Here is a 21,381-nt window from a genome sequence, read left to right as displayed (position 1 = left end):
TCAAATAAGAACCGTCTTATAAATTAGGGTTATTTTAGATGACATAGTTATCTAGCTATTGCTACTGAAAAAAAAGATTGTTTTGCTATGCTTTTGGGGAAGAACATTGTTGCATCCATGAGCTAGCTAGCTTTTTATGACCAGCACTAAGAGCGCGAGACAATTTTACCAGCATCATAGCATACGTAATCGATGAATTGTTGTGACATATGAAATACGAGTGACAGTGTAATCAATGTGTATCAACTACGCAAAAAAAAATAAACGCTTTAAATTATTGTGTGACGTGCAGTCATATTCAGGTCCTGATTGGTCAACAAGCTTATTTGACACGTTAGTGATATTCAACGCAATTTTTTTTTTTAACATGCAAATACCCAAATGGCGTTCCACACTACTCACCTACCTCTTCCTTATCATTCAAGGGACGCGCTGCTGTAAGTTAACTGGCAAACTGCCATGCCACTCTCCCGCTGTCTTTCCAGAGCACGCGCTGATGCTGTAACTAGCACACTACGTCTCCTCTCTTCAGTCACATGCTGCATTCTGTTATGTGAATGATTGGCTGAGCCACTTGTTCACATACAGCCAGTCGTCAAACGTTTCTCATCGGATCTACACGAATTACGTAGTTCACATTTCGCATTCAAAACTGTGAATTTCGCTGAAAGGTGACTAGTTTGCATCCCTTCAATTGACTGATTTCCTTTTATGAACTCAGTAAAATTGTTGATTTTATATTTTTTGTTCAGTATACACACAATCCAATCTGACAAAAGACCAGAAAAAACTGCATATTTCCTGGGACATTTATTTTGATAGCAAACAGTTTATCCAAGCTTCGTGGCCAGTTCCTTGGCCTTTGCCTTCTCCAGTTTTGTGATTCGGGCTGTGGACTTGGGGCCCATGATACCACCTCCCCAGTGACGACGGATCTAGGAAAGGAAGCACATTGTCATGATTTAATTCAGTCTGGTGGGAATGGCATAATAAAGACATTTTAGAGAAAGGCGAAGGCTGCAGCAATCTGGTGACTTGTGTGCCTCCAGATCCAGTTATGTAGCAACAGGGGGTATCGCAATATTTTTGACAATCGATATTTGACTCCAGTATCAGTTTGTAAAAAGGTAGCGTTAGCTAGAGCCAGTCTGCTGTTCCTGTGCCAAAAGGCTGGTATTTTTAATCCTATAGCTTGTTCTCAATCCCACAAAAGACAGTGAGCCAACATGTTCAGCACTACCATTTCCCTAATGGATCAGAACTCATTCTCATGCCCTCTGTCTCCCTGCAGCATACAGTGAGCAATACGTTTGGAACATAAAATCACAATACATTTGTATCGGCGCCTAAGTATCGCGAGGTTCCTGCCAATTCCCAGCCCTGAAGCCATATACAGAAATGAACACATGTAAAGGGTCTTTAACAAAAATTGCATCAGTGATCCTAGTGGGTGTCAATATCCCTTTTAAGAGAGCAAATATTTCAAGTCATCTGCAAAACCAATGTGAACCTGCAAGATAATCCATTCCATCTTCAGGACACCAAAACATGCTGGCTTGACTACTAGTCAATATGAACAAACAGATGGTGGGCAGACCAGCCACTCACCTCCTCGTATCTGTCATTGTAGTTGGTCTTGATGGCTTCCACCAGCTTGGCAAGGGAACCTTTGTCCTCACTGAAAAGGTAGGAACATGTCATCAGTGCAACGTCACAAAGAACATTTGAGATCCAGTTAAAACTGCACACAATCCTTTGGTTCAAGGTTAAAAAGCTCACAATGCCACATGTTCAGTTGAAGAAATTCATACATCACTGCCAAAGGATTTAATCAATATTATAAAGCACAAGCGCAACTTCCTAGAGGTAGGCCTCAGTGCATCAACACCACTTTCACAAATGTTTGGCTATGCCACCTGTTACTTACGGGTTTGTCTGTGTGAAGGCAACTGAAGTGCAGGTCTTTCTGTGCACCAGTCTTCCCAACCTGGCCTTGCCCTTGACAATGCAGTAAGGGACACCCATCTTACGACACAGAGCAGGCAGGAACACGACTAACTACAGAGAGGAAAAGAAAATGTCAAGTATGGACCAATGGACCAAACATTTGACTGTGCTTTTGCTTCTCAACTACAATATTGGTCTTAGCTCAGAATTAAAAAGCTTGTATGTTTTGATCCACATTGAGGATTCAGGTGAAGAAATTCAAGCATCATTGCAAAGAACCACATTAGCCCATGAATAATGACCAAGTCTGCAACAGATCACCCATAATGAACAAAATAAGCATAGAATGGTGAAAGGAGTCCTACCTCAATAGGATCCACATCGTGGGCAATGACCACCAGCTGGGCCTTCTTGCTTTCCACTAGAGTGGTGACTGTGTTCACACCTATAGGAGAATTCAACATAGATATCGGAAACATGTTCAACAACAAGTTCTGTTGAACTAGTCAAAAACAATTATTGTGGCTGATGCTCAGGGTTAAAAAACTCAAACTACATGATTGTTTCAGGTGAAGAAATTCAAACATCATTGCATCAAGGCCAAAGTATGTAATGTAAAAATGACTTCAATCCCTCATGCCTCACCTGCACGGAGAACAGGAGGCCTCTTGGTTGGGGTATCTCCCTTTCCAGCAGCCTTCTGCTCAGCGCGGGCCAGCAGCCTCTGCTTCTTCTCCTGCTTGGTCTCCGGCCTGTACTTGTGGGCCAGTTTGAACAGCTGTGTGGCTGCGGGGAAATAGAGAATTAGTACATCCCACTGGATCTGAGGAATTGCAGAAAACATCTGCAACTCAAGTTGTCAAAAGTTAGAAATCCAGCCGAATCGCTTGAGGGTCTTTCAAGTACATTAAGGTGCATCAGTGATCTTGGTGGGTGTCAACATTGCTGTTCAGTTAGCAAATATTCTTTCACATCATCTGCAAAACCCACAATATACCAGCCATCTTCAGAAACAATTCCCCCATGCCAATACACAACTCAGTGATATTGATGCATAGACTTACCTGTCTGGCGGTCCAGTGCCTGGGTGAACTGGTTGATCGCAGGGGGGACCTTCAGACGCTTGTACAGGATGGAGCGCTGCCTCTGCAGGCGGATGTAGCGGGGCCATTTCACAAAGCGTGTCAGATCACGCTTGGGCTGAATGTCCTGACCTATAAACATGGGGGGGGGGGGGGTTTAATGCATCTAATCACTTTGGTATGATCAGAAAATAGGCCGAAGACACTATAATCATGAAATAAGTGCATCAGCGATCTTGGTGGGTTGTCTGCATTGTTGTTAAGATAGCAAATATTCTTTACATCATCTGCACATGATGACATAGGAAAATGTCAAACAGTTGGTGAAAATCGAATAGAAGTCCTAGGTTCACTTTACTCACCAATGCCATAGTTCTTTGGCCTCTTCTCGAACAGGGGATTGACCACTTTCTTGGCCTCATGTTTCTTGGCCACTGAAGGGGCTGGTGCCACCTTCTTCCCCTTAGACTTCTTGCCTTTAGGCTATCAAAATCAACAAGTAGACTGGTCTGCATAACGTTAAATGGTCAAATACATTTCAGAGAACATAACTTAACTGTGGCTTTAGCTCAGGGTTAAAAAGCTCGTGTTTTGAATCAACATAACAGATTTAGTTCAAGAAATTCACAGCATCATTGCAAAAGCCATTAATAAAACGTCAGTGGGAAGTGGATCATACGCTTGGCGTGAGTTTCCTCATCAACACTAGCGTATTTGGAGGAAACGTTAGTTATGGCTACCTAGTTAGCACATTTAACTACCCAGCTCTCAAAGACATACAACGGTTTACTTGACAACTTCCAATAATTTGATATCCTTCACTACTACTGTTATGGACAATGAGTTAACCCAATCTGGGCGCATGGAACAGGCCGTGAGACCTGTAACCAAAACTGACGCGAAGCTAGGCCTTCGAGACTAGTTAGCCCTCTTACTAACTACGTTACTAGATAGCTCTTTTGTCCCAAATCAACTACACATTTTCCAAGATGCGTAAAAAGCATAATGCATGATTTAACGTTTCCATAAATTGCATTTCAACAAGTTCCTAGACACGGATGGTGTTAAAATAAAGCACGCTGTATGGGTGGTGTTCCTGCGGACAACTTCCACAGGCAATATCAGTACCAAGTCATGGGAGATTTCGGATAAAAAAGCAAAACATTATTACCATACCAATGTGAAATGGGCGCTTTGGTTATGTACGACAACTAAGAGTAACTTCTATGACACATAAACGTTTTAAAAAGAAGATGGTAAGGGATGAAAACATGTATCTTTTCCCCACCAAACGAAATATCCATACACTCACCATGTTAGATCAGATAGAAAGGAAGAACTATGCATTGTGGGTAATTTAATTCCGTTGTACCTTGATGTGACGTCGTTAACAATCGACGGAAAGGTTGTTTTTGAACGGGATGTTTCTGTTTTTATAAATAGTATTTTTCAACCATGAATTTGGAGGTAAGTGAGTTTTCATGAATAATACTAGACTATATATAGGGTGCACAATCATAGGATATGTCTAAACATATTTGGTTGAGTTCATGCATTTCTATGTTCATTTTTGCAAGTGGAGAAAGTCAATACACTTGTGATACACTACTAACGTTAGCCAGTGCCATGCACATGCCGTTTTATTTTTCTAGTTAACAACATAACTTTATGATCGTATTTTATCTTCTATATATCCTTTATGTTCTTTTAGTGGGTTTGTTCACATTCCTGAATACTATGGCCAGCCAAAGAGCGCTACCTCAAAGCAAGGAGAGCCTTCTTCAGAACTACAACAAAAGACTGAAGGATGATATCAGGTCCATTCTAGACAACCTCACAGAAATCATCAAAACTGCAAAGGTAGCTGTAACTACGATATTTGTGTGTGTGTGTGTGTGTGTGTGTGTGTGTGTGTGTGTGTGCGTGTGTGTGCACCACGTGCACAGCATCCAACCGTTGTAAAAAGTACAGCGACATTTTTACCTTTAGAGCTCTTATCCAACAATGCAGTGACAATAATAGTAATATTAATAATATAGATAAATGGAGTATACAAGTAAGAATAAAAACTATGATGAGTGTTAAAGAACATGAAAATGCAAGTATGTACTGGTCAGTGCCAGTACCTTATTCAATGTGCAGGGGTACTGGAGTGGTTGAGGTGGGTTTATACATCAAAAGTGACTGGTAGTAGGATATACATGTGAACAGGCCTGAAAAGTTACTGGTAGTAGGTATATATAAATACTCATGGTAATAAACTAATGGTAATATATACATGTAAACAGCAGTAATAGTGACCAGTAGCAGGATAAATAGATACAGTAAACACTATTGGTAATGGCAATCAATAATCATTGGACAGCTGTATAATGGAGTAATACATCTAATCAATAATAATTTTAGCAGCAGCGTAGGTTGTGTTTGAGTTTGTAAATACCTGTGGATGGTCTGTGGGAGAGAGAGCAGTAGCGGTTAGCAATTTTACCGTGTTATGGCCAGGGTATTAAAGCTGTTTAGGAGTCTGTTTGTCTGAGCCTTGATGCACTGGTAACGCCTGCCAGACTGGAGCATGGAGAACTGGAGCATGGAGAATGTCTCGGGTGGCTGGAATCTTTGGCAATTTCTCAGACACCACCTGGCATGTACGTCCTGGACGCTCCCAGTGATGCCCTGGGCCGTCCGCACCACCCTCTTGTAGGGCCTTCCAGTTGCAGAGTGGTGAGACATAGTGTGTGTGTTTGTCTGTGTGAGAGAGAGAAACAGAAAAAGTGTTGTTTTTTTTTTACTGAAAGAATGATGGTTCAACCCAAAGAGTCATCTCTATGGTTCAACCAAAATGTGTTGGGTTGTTTTGCTTCAGGTAGAGGATGAGACACAGGTCTCTCGGGCTACACAGGCTGAGCAGGACCATTATGAGATGCATGTCAGAGCAGCCAACATAGTAAGTACATTCATTATAATATACATACATACCACCCAGACTCCCTTGAAACTAAACAAGCTTGTCTTTAAACCCCAGAGTGTATATTCATGACACTAGTAAAGTAAATGATAAACATGGAATTTAATCCTGGCTCATGTTCATTGGGGCATGAAACAGAAAATCTTTGAAAATCTTTTGCAACTAAAATCGCTGGTAGTCCTTCCCTGTTTCAGTCGGTGCTTTCCCCATTTGGTGCATAATGAACATGAGTGCATGTTACAAGGCAAAAGCACCAGTGATAATCCCAGTGCTTTGTTGTTGTGTCTAAAGGTGCGTGCGGGCGAGTCCCTCATGAAGCTGGTGTCGGACTTGAAGCAGTTCTTGATCCTCAACGACTTCCCGTCAGTCAATGAGGCCATCAGCCTGCAGAACCAGCAGCTGCGCTCGCTGCAGGAGGAGTGCGACAAGAAGCTCACCTCGCTCCGCGACGAGATCGCCATCGACCTGTACGAGCTAGAGGAAGAATATTACTCCTCCAGGTACAAGTAGGCTCATACTGTACAGTCGGTGTTCATTTGGCCTACTTCATCATGCCCTATAGCCCCAACCTAGCCCCTACATTATAGCACCTATTCCCCCTCACCGTCGTGCCTTATGAAGGGTTGATCTTACCCCACCACCTCAGTCATATCCATTAGTTCGTTACTGTCTTTGTATGTTGAGTCAACTTCATTAGAATATCCAAATGCCGGGTTCAATAGATGATTGATCTATCTATGGTCAAAAATCAATTGCATTACATTTAACGTGAGCATCTCATTTAGTTTAAAGTTAAATGAAGTTCCTTGTTTGACATGCCTCTGGAAGTTTTTATCCTCATGTATGATAGATTGTAGGTCTCTACATGGTAAATGTTACACTCAATCATAAGTGTGGAGTTTCTACTGTATCTGGTTGCTATATTCTTCCTCAGTTCTTCGTAATAGGCTCATGGAAGTGATGAATAAGAGAACATGCATAGAGAGGAGGAAAGGGAAATGTCAGAAAAATACATGTTAAATGCTTTGTAGCATATTTCTTGGACTCTTATGAAGAACAAAAACTATGATACAATCACAAAATCACTGGAATATTACTTATATTCAGTATATTTAATTGTTGTTGTTTTTCCTCCATTCACATGTCTTTCTAACCCCAAATATAAATGATGGATGTATAGGTCGATTAACCATTGTATAATCACACCAGCCATTTGAAGCTTTCTATGTTATTCATTTTCTATAGAATGTTTTTTGACTGGAAAGTGCTAGACATGTCTCAAATCCAATCTCTATGAGGGTTCCATAAACTTGTTTGAACAGAATCCAGTATCTCTACCGATTCCATCCCTAGCTAGCCTACAAGATACCAAGCCAGTAACCGTGCAAACTGTGTTCACAAAGCATACATTGTTGCACGAACATCAACTATGGCATTATGTATGAAGTCTATATCAGTCACCTACATAGACCCACCCTTAAACCCTTTTAAACTTAGAAAAATAAACTGGAGACAAAACAATGTAGTTCGTTGTCTAATTTGTTTAACTGTGAGAAATCTAGCTGTCTCTCTGGATGCTGCTTTAAGGCATGCAAGGTGTTGGGGCCACTCTTTTTCTCTGCCTTTGCATTTCCTGTTCTTTCCCCTGCATCAGGGCCTAATACACTCCTGGGATTATGGTTACAAATTTAGGTGATTTAGGTGTTTTAAGCACTCAGCTCAAGATGACCCAAAGCTAGTCATTGACCCTTTGCTCCAGGTCATGTTCCATTGATTGTGTTGCATTTGGAAATGGAAAAAACAAGCTATGAACGTGTTCAGATGACCATCTTTGAGATCACATTGCAGCTGTTAATAGCGAAGGCGGACAGGAATGAAGACACACTTATATAGGGATATCATCACAGTACCAGATACTAAACCTACCAGCTAACATTTCTCTGTGATCCTTAGAGCTTAAGCTTGTCCTTTATACTGCTGGTTACTGACTTTTTGTGTGTATCATACCTGTCTGTCTCTTTTGTGCGTGCGTGTGTGTGTGTGTGTGTGTGTGTGTGTGTGTGTGTGTGTGTGTGGTGTCTGTACCAGATGTGAGTCAGACACACGTCTGCCCCTTCCTCTCTGTGCTTTGCTGATTCTATGCCCCCTATGGTTTTTGTTCTGGTAAAGCTACAGTCAGTGGGACAGTACGGACCTGCCCCTGTGCGAGGCCTACCGGCGCCGGGACAGTTGGGCGTCCCCGGACGGGGGTGACACATCTAGGTCAGCCCAGGAGGGCGTGGAGGACACAGACGGACCCACCTCACAGGAAACTACCCCCAAACACAACTTAAACGGTCACGGGACCACTGGCGCGGTAGATGAGCCCTAAAGCACTGGAGCAGACCATGTGGATGGGCACATAGACGGGTTGGGTGACAACGTCAAAATTATGCACACACATCGATGTGGGCGGAAGGCATGCATTTTTATGATTCTAAACAGTCAGATAGCTAACAACGATGACAAGAAGCTTCCAAGTGGGGAATCGTAGGTGGCTCGTTTCATCTTGTTCACTAGCTACAGTTCAAGTCGGAAGTTTACATGCACTTAGGTTGGAGTCATTAAAATTAGTTTTTCAACCACTCCACACATTTATTGTTAACAAACTGTACTTTTGGCAAGTCGGTTAGGACATCTACTTTGTGCATGACACAAGTAATTTTTCCAACAATGTTTTATAGACAGATTATTTTACTTATAATTCACTGTATCACAATTCCAGTGGATCAGAGGTTTACATACACCAAGTTGACTGTGCCTTTAAACAGCTTGAAAAATTCCAGAAAATGATGTCATGGCTTTAGAAGCTTCTAATAGGCTAATTGACATCATTTGAGTCAATTGGAGGTGTACCTGTGGATGTATTTCAAGGCCTACCTTAAAACTCAATGCCTCTTTGCTTGACATCATGGGAAAATCAAAAGAAATCAGCCAAGACCTCATAAAAAAAATTGTAGACCTCCACAAGTCTGGTTCATCCTTGGGAGCATTTTCAAAACGACTGAAGGTACCACGTTCATCTGTACAAACAATAATATGCAAGTATAAACACCATGAGACCACACAGCCATCATACCGCTCAGGAAGGAGACACGTTCTGTCTCCTAGAGACGAACGTACTTTAGTGCGAAAAGTGCAAATCAATCCCAGAACAACAGCAAAGGACCTTGTGAAGATGCTGGAGGAAACGGGTACAAAAGTATCTATATCCACAGTAAAACGAGTCCTATATCGACATAATCTGAAAGGCCGCTCAGCAAGGAAGAAGCCACTGCTCAAAAACTGCAATAAAAAAGCCAGACTACCATTTTGGCCATTGTTATGTTTGGAGGAAAAAGGGGAAGCTTGCAAGCTGAAGAACACCATCCCAACAATGAAGCACGTGGGTGGCAGCATCAAACATGGGGGTGCTTTGCTGCAGGAGGGACTGGTGCACTTCACAAAATAGATGGCATCATAGGCAGGAAAATTATGCGGATATATTGAAGCAACATTAGTCAAGAAGTTAAAGCTTGGTTGCAAATGGGTCTTCCAAATGGACAATGACCCTAAGCATACTTCCAAAGTTGTGGCTTAAGGACAACAAAGTCAAGGAATTGGAGTGTTCATCACAAAGCCCTGACCCCAATCCTCTAGAACATTTGTGGGTAGAATTAAAAATGTGTGAGCGAGCAAGGAGGCCTACAAACCTGATTCAGTTACACCAGCTCTGTCAGGAGGAATGGGCCAAAATTCACCCAACTTATTGTGGGAAGCTTGTGGAAGGCTACCCAAAACGTTTGACCCAAGTTAACAATTTTAAGGCAATGCTGCCAAATATTAATTGAGTGTATGTAAACTTCTGACCCACTGGGAATGTGAAGAAATAAAAGCTGAAATAATTATTCTCTGTACTATTATTCTGACATTTCACATTCTTAAAATAAAGTGGTGATCCTAACTGACCTAAGACAGGGAATTTTGGCTAGGATTAAATGTCAGGAATTATGAAAAACTGAGTTTAAATGTATTTGGCTAAGGTGTTTGTAAACTTCCGACTTCAACTGTATGTAACCAACAGCTGTAACGATGTATTAGAGAGAGAAGTGCCCATTGTGCAAATGTATTTATGTTTTCAATAAACATTTGGAGACTAAATGTAGTTTACAACACTGTCTGTTTTGCCCCATAGTTGCGCACAGGTCAGTTTGGTTGCTAAACAAATCAACCCTTCTATTGGAACAAGAGAATGGACCTCTACCTCCATCACTGTGTATAACTATGGTTCTAACAACACTCCAAACTGCACAAACATCACACATATTTTATGAAATCAATAATGGTAATCAACTGTAACAGTTCATAAATGCTGTAAGATCTGTAGCAACGTATTTGACATTTTAGTGTTGATCATTCATGAATAGTTGGGACAAGATTAGAAGTAATAATACAACTAGTTTGAAGACTTAATTAGCTGGCCTAAACAACTTAAAATGTGTCCCTGGAAATCTAAGATTATAAAGGTGTTGTATTTTGCTCTTTCTGGTGTTAATATGCCCATTACGTACATTGTTGATATTTCGTTAGGTGAAGCACATTTCAGTTAACTCAGTGGCAGAGATGTACAGTATTACTAGATGCTATTTTCTTTCGTTCTGTTAAAACATGTTTAAATGTATGACTATAGGACTGCCTGTCATGCAAGTGTATGGATGTTACGTTATTGGATTTCTTTTGCAGCATTATTTTGTAATTTTGCAATTTCAGTTAGTGTCTGTTAATTCCATGAAGGATTAGACAAGTCAATAAAACATAATTATAAACTCAAGCATCGGCCTCTTATCTCTAAAAAATCCCAGATATTTCTGGAAAAATCATAAAATGTATTCTGCTACAACAAAATGACTTTTATTCTAACTTTGACACAAAAATTCTAAAATAGCACGGGAAATGTATTGTAGAAACCAAGGATGGAATGACACCATCACATAATTCAGATTTATGACATTTCACATGCTATCTGTAATGGTAAAATACAAATATATTCAATACATAACATTGATCAAGTCCCAGACAAAATAACAATGCTGGAAACAAAAGGAAAAGGGGCTATAACTACAAAGGTGTTCACGAGGAAAACAGGCAGATTTTTGTTTTCTGAAGAACATTTAGGGCTGGTTTCCTGGACACAGATTAAGCCTAGTCCTAGACTAAAAATCATGTTTAGTAGAGATTTTTCAATCTCCAGTCCTAGGGACAATCTGTCCCCAGTATCTGCGATTCATCTTCTTGAACTTCTCGAAGTGGTAGTCATCAGTGGCCTTCTCGTTGTTGGGCCTCTTGCGATGGTTGGGTGGTTCCACAGCTGGGACAGACGAGTGCAGATTGACAGTTAGCTTCTCTAATAGGTCAAAATATGTCAGCTAAAAATATAAACATCTCTTCATCTCAGAAATACTGTGTTATGCCATCAGTATCAGCTGTTGATTCTCTCAAAACGGTGTGTGAATGTTTATATAGAGTACCAGTAAAAAGTTTGGAAAAACACCTAATCATTCCAGGGTTTTTCTACATTGTAGAATAATAGTGAAGACATCAAAACTATGAAATAACACATATGGAATCATGTAGTAACCAAAAAAGTGTTAAACAAATCAAAATATATTTTATATATTTGAGATTCGTCAAAGTAGCCACCCTTTGCCTTGATGACAGCTTTGCACACTCTTAGCATTCCCTCAGCCAGCTTCATGAGGTAGTCACCTGGAATGCATTTCAATTAATAGGTGTGCCTTCTGGAATTTCTTCCCTTAATGCATTTGAGCCAATCAGTTGTGTTGTGACAAGGTATGGGTGGTGTACAGAAGATAGCCCTATTTGGTAAAAGACAAAGTCCATGTTATGGCAAGAACAGCTCAAATGAGCAAAGAGAAACAACAGTCCATCATTACTTTAAGACGTGAAGGTCAGTCAATCTGGAAAATTACAAGAACTTTGAAAGTTTCTTCAAGTGCAGTCGCAAAAACCATCAAGCGCTATGATGAAACTGGCTCTCATGAGGACCACCACAGGAAAGGAAGACCCAGAGTTACCTCTGCTGCAGAGGATAAATTGCAGCCCAAATAAATGCTTCACGGAGTTCAAGTAACAGACACATCTCAACATCAACTGTTCAGAGGAGACTGAATCAGGCCTTCGTGGTCGAATTTCTGCTAAGAAACCACTACTAAAGGACACCAATAATAAGAAGAGACTTGCTTGGGCCATGAGAAACATGAGCAATGGACATTAGACGCAGTAGAGAGGGTAGTGCCTACAGCCCAGTACATCACTGGGGCTAAGCTGCCTGCCATCCAGGACCTCTACACCAGGCGGTGTCAGAGGAAGGCCCTAAAAATTGTCAAAGACCCCAGCCACCTCAGTCATAGACTGTTCTCTCTACTACCGCATGGCAAGCGGTACCGGAGTGCCAAGTCTAAGACAAAAAGGCTTCTCAACAGTTTTTACTCCTGAACAGGTAATCAAATGGCTACCTGGACTAATTGCATTGTATGCCCCCCAACCCCTCTTTTACGTTGCTGCTGCTCTCTGTTTATCATATATGCATAGTCACTTTATCTATACATTCATGTACATACTACCTCAATTGGCCCAACCAACCAGTGCTCCGGCACATTTGCTAACCCGGGCTATCTGCATTGTGTCCCGCCACCCACCACCCCCTCTTTTACGCTACTGCTACTCTCTGTTCATCATATATGCATAGTCACTTTAACCATATCTACATGTACATACTACCTCAATCAGCCTGACTAACCAGTGTCTGTATGTAGCCTCGCTATTTTATAGCCTCGCTACTGTATATAGCCTCGCTACTGTTATTTTTCACTGTCTTTTTACTGTTGTTTTTATTTCTTTACTTACCTATTGTTCAACTAATACCTTTTCTGCACTATTGGTTAGCGCCTGTAAATAAGCATTTCACTGTAAGGTCTACACCTGTTATATTCTGGGTTGGCGCCCCCCCCCCCCCCCTTGGGTTGTGCCGTGGCGGAGATCTTTGTGGGCTATACTCGGCCTTGTCTCAGGATGGTAAGTTGGTGGTTGAAGATATCCCTCTAGTGGTGTGGGGGCTGTGCTTTGACAAAGTGGGTGGGGTTATATCCTGCCTGTTTGGCCCTGTATCATTAGATGGGGCCACAGTGTCTCCTGACCCCTCCTGTCTCAGCTCTAGTATTTATGCTGCAGTAGTTTATGTGTCGGGGGGCTAGGGTCAGTCTGTTATATCTGGAGTATTTCTCCTGTCTTATCCGGTGTCCTGTGTGAACTTAAGTATGCTCTCTCTAATTCTTTCTTTCTTTCTCTCTCTCGGAGGACCTGAGCCCTAGGACCATGCCTCAGGACTACCTGGCATGATGACTCCTTGCTGTCCCCAGTCCACCTGGCCGTGTTGCTGCTCTAGTTTCAACTGTTCTGCCTGCGGCTATGGAACCCTGACCTGTTCACCGGACGTGCTACCTGTCCCAGACCTGCTGTTTTCAACTCTCTAGAGACAGCAGGAGCGGTAGAGATATTCTCAATGATCGGCTATGAAAAGCCAACTGACATTTACTCCTGAGGTGCTGACTTGTTGCACCCTCGACAACTACTGTGATTATTATTATTTGACCATGCTGGTCATTTATTAACATTTGAACATCTTGGTCATGTTCTGTTATAATCTCCACCCGGCACAGCCAGAAGAGGATTGGCCACCCCTCATAGCCTGGTTCCTCTCTAGGTTTCTTCCTAGGTTTTGGCCTTTCTAGGGAGTTTTTCCTAGCCACCGTGCTTCTACACCTGCATTGCTTGCTGTTTGGGGTTTTAGGCTGGGTTTCTGTACAGCACTTTGATATATCAGCTGATGTAAAAAGGGCTATATAAATACATTTGATTTGATATATTCGGCGCACGTGACAAATAAACTTTGATTTGATTTCTGGAAATCTGTTCTTTGGTCTGATGAGTCCAAATTTGAGGTTTTTGGTTCCAACCGCCATATCTTTGTGAGACGCAGAGTAGGTGAACGGATGATCTCAGCATGTGTGGTTCCCACCGTGAAGCATGGAGGAGGAGGTGTAATAGTGTGGGGGTGCTTTGCTGGTGACATTGTCTGTGATTTATTTAGAATTCAAGGCACACTTAACCAGCATGGCAACCACAGCATTCTGCAGTGATATGCCATCCCATCTGGTTTGCGCTTAGTGGGACTATCATTTGTTTTTCAACAGGACAATGACCCAACACACACCTCCAGGCTTTCTAAGGGCTATTTGACCAAGAAGGAGAGTGATGGAGTTCTGCATCATATGACCTGGCCTCCAGAATCACCCGAACTCAACCCAATTGAGATGGTTTGGGATGAGTTGGACCGCAGAGTGAAAGAAAAGCAGTCAACAAGTGCTCAGCAAATGTGGGAACACCTTTAAGACTGTTGAAAAAGCATTCCAGGTGAATAGCTCATGAAGCTGGTTGAGAGAATGCCAAGCGTGTGCAAAGCTGTCATCAAGGCAATGGGTGGCTAATTTGAAGAATCTAAAATATAAATATATTTTGATTTGTTTAACACTTTTTTGGTTACTACCTGTTTCCATATGTTTTAGTTCATGGTTTTGATGTCTTCACTATTATTCTACAATGTAGAAAATAGTAGAAATAAAGAAAAACCCTTGAATGAGTAAGTGTGTCCAAACTTTTGACTGGTACTTTATGTCCCCTGGTCTAAAAGATATGCTGTGCAGTTCTGTAATACAGTGATGCAGTGTGGCTTTGGTGGTTGGGTGCATTCTTCTCTTACCCTCTCGTCCTGGTTTCTCTTGTGTCACCCACACGGAGAGACCTGACCTCTGGCTCCTTTTGTTTGTGTCTGTTGTGGTGTCTCTGTGGGCGTTCAGGTCCTCACGATAGACTGGAACAAGAGATATTTGCACAATTAAAGGTAGACTCAGCGATATGATGTAGATGCACAAAGTAAACAGCAGAGTGGGTACATTTCCACAACTAAGAGCCTTGAAGCACGAAGCTAAACTTCTCTGCTGTTTTGGTCCCGTAGCTACCACGTTGTAAAAGCGTGACTTGAAAACATGCACAGTTACTGTGTGAGAGCGAAGTCTTGCATTTCGCTCATCACAATATTTCAAGTCATATACACGTGTTTAGCAGATGTTATTGCAGGTGTAGCGATATACTTGTGTTTCTAGCTCCGACAGTACAGTAATATCTAACAAGTAATATCAAACAATTTCACAACATATACCCAACACACAAATCTAAGTAAAGAATGGAATTAAGAATATATAAATATATGGACGAGCAATGTCAGAGCAGCATAGACTAACATACAGTAGAATAGAATACAGTATATACATATGAGATGAGTAATGCAAAATATGTAAACATTATTAAAGTGACTAGTGTTCCATTTATTAAAGTGGCCAGTGATTTTTTTATTTTATTTATTTCACCTTTATTTAACCAGGTAGGCAAGTTGAGAACAAGTTCTCATTTACAATTGCGACCTGGCCAAGATAAAGCAAAGCAGTTCGACAACATACAAAAACACAGAGTTACACATGGAGTAAAACAACATACAATCAATGATACAGTAGACAGAAATAAGACTATATACAATGTGAGCAAATGATGTGAGATAAAGGAGGTAAAGGCAAAAAAGGCCATGGTGGCAAAGTAAATAAAGTATAGCATGTAAAACACTGGAATGGTAGATTTATAATTTGAAGAAAGTTCAAAGATAAATATAAATAATATGGTGCAAAGGAGCAAAATAATAAATAAAATAAATAAATACAGTAGGGGTAGTAGTTTGGGCTAAATTATAGATGGGCTATGTACAGGTGCAGTGATCTGGGAGCTGCTCTGATAGCTGGTGCTTAAAGCTAGTGAGGGAGATAAGTGTTTCCAGTTTCAGAGATTTTTGTAGTTCGTTCCAGTCATTGGCAGCAGAGAACTGGAAGGAGAGACGACCAAAGGAGGAGTTGGCTTTAGGGGTGACCAGAGAGATATACCTGCTGGAGCGCGTGCTACAGATGGGTGCTGCTATGGTGACCAGTGAGCGGAGATAAGGGGGGACTTTACCTAGCAGGGTCTTGTAGATGACCTGGAGCCAATGTGTTTGGCGACGATTATGAAGCGAAGGCCAGCCAACGAGAGCGTACAGGTCGCAGTGGTGGGTAGTATATGGGGCTTTGGTGACAAAACGGATGGCACTCTGATAGACTGCATCCAGCTTGTTGAGTAGGGTATTGGAGGCTATTTTGTAAATGACATCGCCGAAGTCGAGGATTGGTAGGATGGTCTGTTTTACGAGGGTATGTTTGGCAGCATGAGTGAAGGATGCTTTGTTGCGAAATAGGAAGCCAATTGTAGATTTAACTTTGGATTGGAGATGATTGATGTGAGTCTGGAAGGAGAGTTTACAGTCTAACCAGACACCTAGGTATTTGTAGTTGTCCACAAATTCTAAGTCAGAACCGTCCAGAGAAGTGATGCTGGACAGGCGGGCAGGTGCAGGCAGCGATCGGTTGAAGAGCATGCATTTAGTTTTACTTGTATTTAGGAGCAGTTGGAGACCACGGAAGGAGAGTTGTATGGCATTGAAGCTCGTCTGGAGGGTTGTTAACACAGTGTCCAAAGAAGGGCCAGAAGTATACAGAATGGTGTCGTCTGCGTAGAGGTGGATCAGAGATTCATCAGCAGCAAGAGCGACATCATTGATGTATACAGAGAAAAGAGTTGGCCCAAGAATTGAACCCTGTGGTACCCCCATAGAGACTGCCAGAGGTCCGGACAGCAGGCCCTCCGATTTGACACACTGAACTCTATCAGAGAAGTAGTTGGTGAACCAGGCGACGCAATCGTTTGAGAAACCAAGGCTACTGAGTCTGCCGATGAGGATGTGGTGATTAACAGAGTCAAAAGCTTTGGCCAAGTCAATGAATACGGCAGCACAGTATTGTTTCTTATCGATGGCGGTTACGATGTCGTTTAGGACCTTGAGCGTGGCTGAGGTGCACCCATGACCAGCTCTGAAACCAGATTGCATAGCGGAGAGGGTGTGGTGGGATTCGAAATGGTCGGTAATCTGTTTGTTGACTTGGCTTTCGAAGACCTTAGAAAGGCATGGTAGGATGGATATAGGTCTGTAGCAATTTCAGGTCTATGTATATAGGCAGCAGCCTCTAATATGCTATTTAACAGTCCGATGGCGGTTTTTCAGTCTCTCGGTCCCAGCTTTGATGCATCTGTACTGACCTTGCTTTCTGGATGATAGTGGGGTGAACAGGCAGTGGCTCAAGTGGTTGTTGTCCTTGATGATCTTTTTGGCCTTCCTGTGACAGGTGCTGTAGGTGTCCTGGAGGGCAGGTAGTTTTCCCCCGGTGATGCGTTGGGCAGACCGCACCACCCTCTGGAGAGCCCTGTGGTTGCGGGCGGTGCAGTTGCCGTAACAGGTGGTGATACAGCCCGACAGGATGCTCTCAATTGTGCATCTGTAAAAGTTTGTGAGGGTTTAGGTGCTGTTAAACCTTTTTCACCATACTTTGTCTCTATACTGACGTTTTGCCTGTTTGATTGCCTTGTGGAGGGAATAACTACACTGTTTGTATTCTGCCATATTCCCAGTCATCTTGCCATGTTTACAGTTGAAGTCGGAAGTTTACATACACTTAGGTTGGAGTCATTAAAACTTGTTTTTCAACCACTCCACAAATTTCTTGTTAACAAACTATAGTTTTTGCAAGTCGGTTAGGACATCTACTTTGTGCATGACACAAGTAATTTTTCCAACAATTGTTTATAGACAGATTATTTCACTTATAATTCACTGTATCACAATTCCAGTGGGTCAGAGGTTTACATACACTAAGTTGACTGTGCATTTAAACAGCTTGGAAAATTCCAGAAAATAATGTCATGGCTTTAGAAGCTTCTAATAGGCTAATTGACATAATTTGAGTCAATTGGAGGTGAACCTGTGGATGTATTTCAAGGCCTACCTTCAAACTCAGACTCTTTGCTTGACATCATGGGAAAATCAAAAGAAATCAGCCAAGACCTCAGAAAAAAAATTGTAGAACTCCACAAGTCTGTTTCATCCTTGGGAGCAATTTCCAAATGACTGAAGGTACCACATTCATCTGTACAAACAATAATACGCATGTATAAACACCATGGGACCACTCAGCCGTCATACCGATCAGGAAAGAGATGCGTTCTGTCTCCTAGAGACTAACGTACTTTGGTGCAAAAAGTGCAAATCAATCCCAGAACAACAGCAAAGGACCTTGTGAAGATGCTGGAGGAAACAGGTACAAAAGTATCTATATCCACAGTAAAATGAGTCCTATATCAACATAACCTTCCCATATAGCCTTCCCTGTAGCTCAGTTGGTAGAGCATGGTGTTTGCAACGCCAGGGTTGTGGGTTCGATTCCCACGGGGGGCCAGCACAAGAAAAAAAAATGGATGAAATGAAATGTATGCATTCACTACTGTAAGTCGCTCTGGATAAGAGTGTCTGCTAAATGACTAAATAAATGACTAATAACCTGAAAGGCTGCTTAGCAAGGAAGAAGCCACTGCTCCAAAACCACCATAAAAAAGCCAGACTATGGTTTGCAGCTGCACATGGGGACAAAGATCGTCATTTTTGGAGAAATGTCCTCTGGTCTGATGAAAAAACAATAGAACTGTTTGGCCATAATGTCCATCATTTTGTTTGGAGGAAAAAGGGGGAGGCTTGCAAGCTGAAGAACACCATCCCAACCGTGAAGAACGAGGGTGGCAGCATCATGTTGTGGAGGGACTGGTGCACTTTACAAAATAGATAGCATCGTGAGGAAAGAAAATGATGTGGATATATTGAACCAAGATCTCAAGACATCAGTCAGGAAGTTAAAGCTTGGTCGCAAATGGGTCTTCCAAATGGACAATGACCTCAAGCATACTTCCAAAGTTGTTGCAAAATGGCTTAAGGACAACAAAGTCAAGGTATTGGAGTGGCCATCACAAAGCCCTGACCTCAATCCTATGGAATATTTGTGGGCAGAACTGAAAAAGCGTGTGCAAGCAAGGAGGCGTGCAAACCTGACTCAGTTACAACAGCTCTGTCAGGAGGAATGGGCCAAAATTCACCCAACTTATTGTGGGAAGCTTGTGGAAGGCTACCCAAAACGTTTGACCCAAGTTAACAATTTAAAGGCAATGCTGCCAAATATTAATTGAGTGTATGTAAACTTCTGACCCACTGGGAATGTGAAGAAATAAAAGCTGAAATAATTATTCTCTGTACTATTATTCTGACATTTCACATTCTTAAAATAAAGTGGTGATCCTAACTGACCTAAGACAGGGAATTTTGGCTAGGATTAAATGTCAGGAATTATGTAAAACTGAGTTTAAATGTATTTGGCTAAGGTGTTTGTAAACTTCCGACTTCAACTGTATGTAACCAACAGCTGTAACGATGTATTAGAGAGAGAAGTGCCCATTGTGCAAATGTATTTATGTTTTCAATAAACATTTGGAGACTAAATGTAGTTTACAACACTGTCTGTTTTGCCCCATAGTTGCGCACAGGTCAGTTTGGTTGCTAAACAAATCAACCCTTCTATTGGAACAAGAGAATGGACCTCTACCTCCATCACTGTGTATAACTATGGTTCTAACAACACTCCAAACTGCACAAACATCACACATATTTTAGGAAATCAATAATGGTAATCAACTGTAACAGTTCATAAATGCTGTAAGATCTGTAGCAACGTATTTGAAATTTTAGTGTTGATCATTCATGAATAGTTGGGACAAGATTAGAAGTAATAATACAACTAGTTTGAAGACTTAATTAGCTGGCCTAAACAACTTAAAATGTGTCCCTGGAAATCTAAGATTATAAAGGTGTTGTATTTTGCTCTTTCTGGTGTTAATATGCCCATTATGTACATTGTTGATATTTCGTTAGGTGAAGCACATTTCAGTTAACTCAGTGGCAGAGATGTACAGTATTACTAGATGCTATTTTCTTTCGTTCTGTTAAAACATGTTTAAATGTATGACTATAGGACTGCCTGTCATGCAAGTGTATGGATGTTACGTTACGAAGAACACCATCCCAACCGTGAAGAACGAGGGTGGCAGCATCATGTTGTGGAGGGACTGGTGCACTTTACAAAATAGATAGCATCGTGAGGAAAGAAAATGATGTGGATATATTGAACCAAGATCTCAAGACATCAGTCAGGAAGTTAAAGCTTGGTCGCAAATGGGTCTTCCAAATGGACAATGACCTCAAGCATACTTCCAAAGTTGTTGCAAAATGGCTTAAGGACAACAAAGTCAAGGTATTGGAGTGGCCATCACAAAGCCCTGACCTCAATCCTATGGAATATTTGTGGGCAGAACTGAAAAAGCGTGTGCAAGCAAGGAGGCGTGCAAACATGACTCAGTTACAACAGCTCTGTCAGGAGGAATGGGCCAAAATTCACCCAACTTATTGTGGGAAGCTTGTGGAAGGCTACCCAAAACTTTTGACCCAAGTTAAACAATTTAAAGGCAATGTTACCAAATACTAATTGAGTGTATGTAAACTTCTGACCCACTGGGAATGTGAAGAAATAAAAGCTGAAATAATTATTCTCTCTACTATTATTCTGACATTTCACATTCTTAAAATAAATTGGTGATCCTTACTGACCTAAGACAGGGAATTTTTACTAGGATTGAATGTCAGGAATTGTGAAAAACTGAGTTTAAATGTATTTGGCTAAGGTGTATGTAAACTTCTGACTTCAACTGTAGATGCGGTGGTTTGCGCTTTCAGTTTTGCGCGAATGCTGCCATCTATCCACAGTTTCTGGTTTGGATAGGTTTTAATTGTCACAGTGGGTACATCTCCTATACACTTCCTGATAAACTCAGTCACCGTATCAGTATATTCGTCAATGTTATTATTGGAGGCTGCCAGGAACATATCCCTGTCCACGTGATACAAAATAATCTTGAAGCGTTGATTCCGATTGGTTAGACCAGCATTGAATAGTCCTTAGTACAGGTACATCCTGCTTGAGTTTCTGAAGGGAGGAGCAAAATGGAGTGGTGATCAGATTTGCCAAAAGGAGGGTGGTGGAGGGCCTTGTAGGCATCTCGGAAGTTGGAGTAGCAGTGGTCGAATGTTTTAGCAGCGTGAGTACCATAATCAATGTGTTGATAGAACTTCGGCAGACTTTTTCATAAATTTGCTTTGTTAAAATCCCCAGCTACAATAAATAGGATATGTGGTTAACATTATTGCATAAAGTCCAGTGAAGT

At 41.5% G+C, this 21,381-nt stretch overlaps 3 protein-coding genes and 7 non-coding genes across 18 annotated transcripts in view; 2 read left to right on the top strand and 8 right to left on the bottom strand.

Moving 5' to 3' along the window:
* Positions 1-795: 795 nt before the first annotated feature.
* Positions 796-4,413, bottom strand: LOC100194725 (large ribosomal subunit protein eL8). The gene is made up of 8 exons (XM_014127942.3): positions 4,342-4,413; positions 3,392-3,512; positions 3,012-3,161; positions 2,593-2,733; positions 2,313-2,392; positions 1,928-2,058; positions 1,609-1,678; positions 796-935 (listed from the first exon to the last, which is right to left on the bottom strand). The coding sequence occupies exons 1-8, from the start codon at positions 4,342-4,344 to the stop codon at positions 831-833; spliced, it is 801 nt and encodes a 266-aa protein (XP_013983417.1). The 5' UTR covers positions 4,345-4,413; the 3' UTR covers positions 796-830.
* Positions 1,431-1,496, bottom strand: LOC123725309 (small nucleolar RNA SNORD24). The gene has a single exon (XR_006757807.1). It is a non-coding gene; the product is annotated as a small nucleolar RNA SNORD24 (small nucleolar RNA).
* Positions 1,756-1,821, bottom strand: LOC123725296 (small nucleolar RNA SNORD36). Its single transcript, XR_006757794.1, has one exon. It is a non-coding gene; the product is annotated as a small nucleolar RNA SNORD36 (small nucleolar RNA).
* LOC123725293 (small nucleolar RNA SNORD36) lies at positions 2,145-2,221 on the bottom strand. The gene has a single exon (XR_006757791.1). It is a non-coding gene; the product is annotated as a small nucleolar RNA SNORD36 (small nucleolar RNA).
* On the bottom strand, positions 2,475-2,542 carry LOC123725295 (small nucleolar RNA SNORD36). The gene has a single exon (XR_006757793.1). It is a non-coding gene; the product is annotated as a small nucleolar RNA SNORD36 (small nucleolar RNA).
* On the bottom strand, positions 2,861-2,929 carry LOC123725308 (small nucleolar RNA SNORD24). Its single transcript, XR_006757806.1, has one exon. It is a non-coding gene; the product is annotated as a small nucleolar RNA SNORD24 (small nucleolar RNA).
* Positions 3,253-3,321, bottom strand: LOC123725307 (small nucleolar RNA SNORD24). The gene has a single exon (XR_006757805.1). It is a non-coding gene; the product is annotated as a small nucleolar RNA SNORD24 (small nucleolar RNA).
* Positions 3,594-3,670, bottom strand: LOC123725294 (small nucleolar RNA SNORD36). Its single transcript, XR_006757792.1, has one exon. It is a non-coding gene; the product is annotated as a small nucleolar RNA SNORD36 (small nucleolar RNA).
* Positions 4,380-10,843, top strand: LOC106562877 (mediator of RNA polymerase II transcription subunit 22). 7 transcript variants are annotated; one of them, XM_014127937.3, is made up of 6 exons: positions 4,380-4,496; positions 4,741-4,889; positions 5,550-5,750; positions 5,893-5,973; positions 6,286-6,494; positions 8,164-10,843. In XM_014127937.3, the coding sequence occupies exons 2-6, from the start codon at positions 4,767-4,769 to the stop codon at positions 8,363-8,365; spliced, it is 816 nt and encodes a 271-aa protein (XP_013983412.1). In that variant the 5' UTR covers positions 4,380-4,496; positions 4,741-4,766; the 3' UTR covers positions 8,366-10,843. The 7 variants fall into 7 exon arrangements, with proteins under 7 accessions (XP_013983412.1, XP_013983413.1, XP_045545758.1 ...); XM_014127938.3 differs by lacking the exon at positions 5,550-5,750; XM_045689802.2 differs by lacking the exon at positions 8,164-10,843 and having other exon boundaries at positions 6,286-7,519.
* A 10,272-nt stretch (positions 10,844-21,115) lies between these two features.
* Positions 21,116-21,381, top strand: part of LOC106562719 (ubiquitin carboxyl-terminal hydrolase 20) — a 78,661-nt gene continuing 78,395 nt past the window's right edge. For 2 of the 3 annotated variants that reach the window (XM_082958043.1, XM_082958042.1), the window contains exon 1: positions 21,116-21,255. The gene's annotated coding sequence lies outside the window, so the exon portion shown is untranslated. The remainder of the gene's footprint in view (positions 21,256-21,381) is intronic. The other variant, XM_082958044.1, reaches the window with a different exon arrangement.

This window comes from Salmo salar, chromosome 11 (assembly GCF_965601325.2).
Source record: "Salmo salar chromosome 11, fSalSal1, whole genome shotgun sequence".
NCBI classification, from domain to species: Eukaryota; Metazoa; Chordata; class Actinopteri; order Salmoniformes; family Salmonidae; genus Salmo; species Salmo salar.
The sequence above is the reverse complement of the archived record's forward strand: the minus strand, read 5'-3'. Positions and strand labels throughout refer to the sequence as shown.

Bases quoted from the DNA above. Each gene is read 5' to 3' on its own strand.
- LOC100194725 (XM_014127942.3), bottom strand. The intron at 2,059-2,312 runs GTAGGACTCCTT...TCCTCTCTGTAG, and splicing joins ACGATGTGGATCCTATTGAG to TTAGTCGTGTTCCTGCCTGC. The intron at 1,679-1,927 runs GTAAGTAACAGG...CTACCTTTTCAG, and splicing joins GCCTTCACACAGACAAACCC to TGAGGACAAAGGTTCCCTTG.
- LOC106562877 (XM_014127937.3), top strand. From the start codon at position 4,767: ATGGCCAGCCAAAGAGCGCTACCTCAAAGCAAGGAGAGCCTTCTTCAG. The intron at 5,974-6,285 runs GTAAGTACATTC...TTGTGTCTAAAG, and splicing joins ATGTCAGAGCAGCCAACATA to GTGCGTGCGGGCGAGTCCCT. The intron at 6,495-8,163 runs GTACAAGTAGGC...GTTCTGGTAAAG, and splicing joins GAAGAATATTACTCCTCCAG to CTACAGTCAGTGGGACAGTA.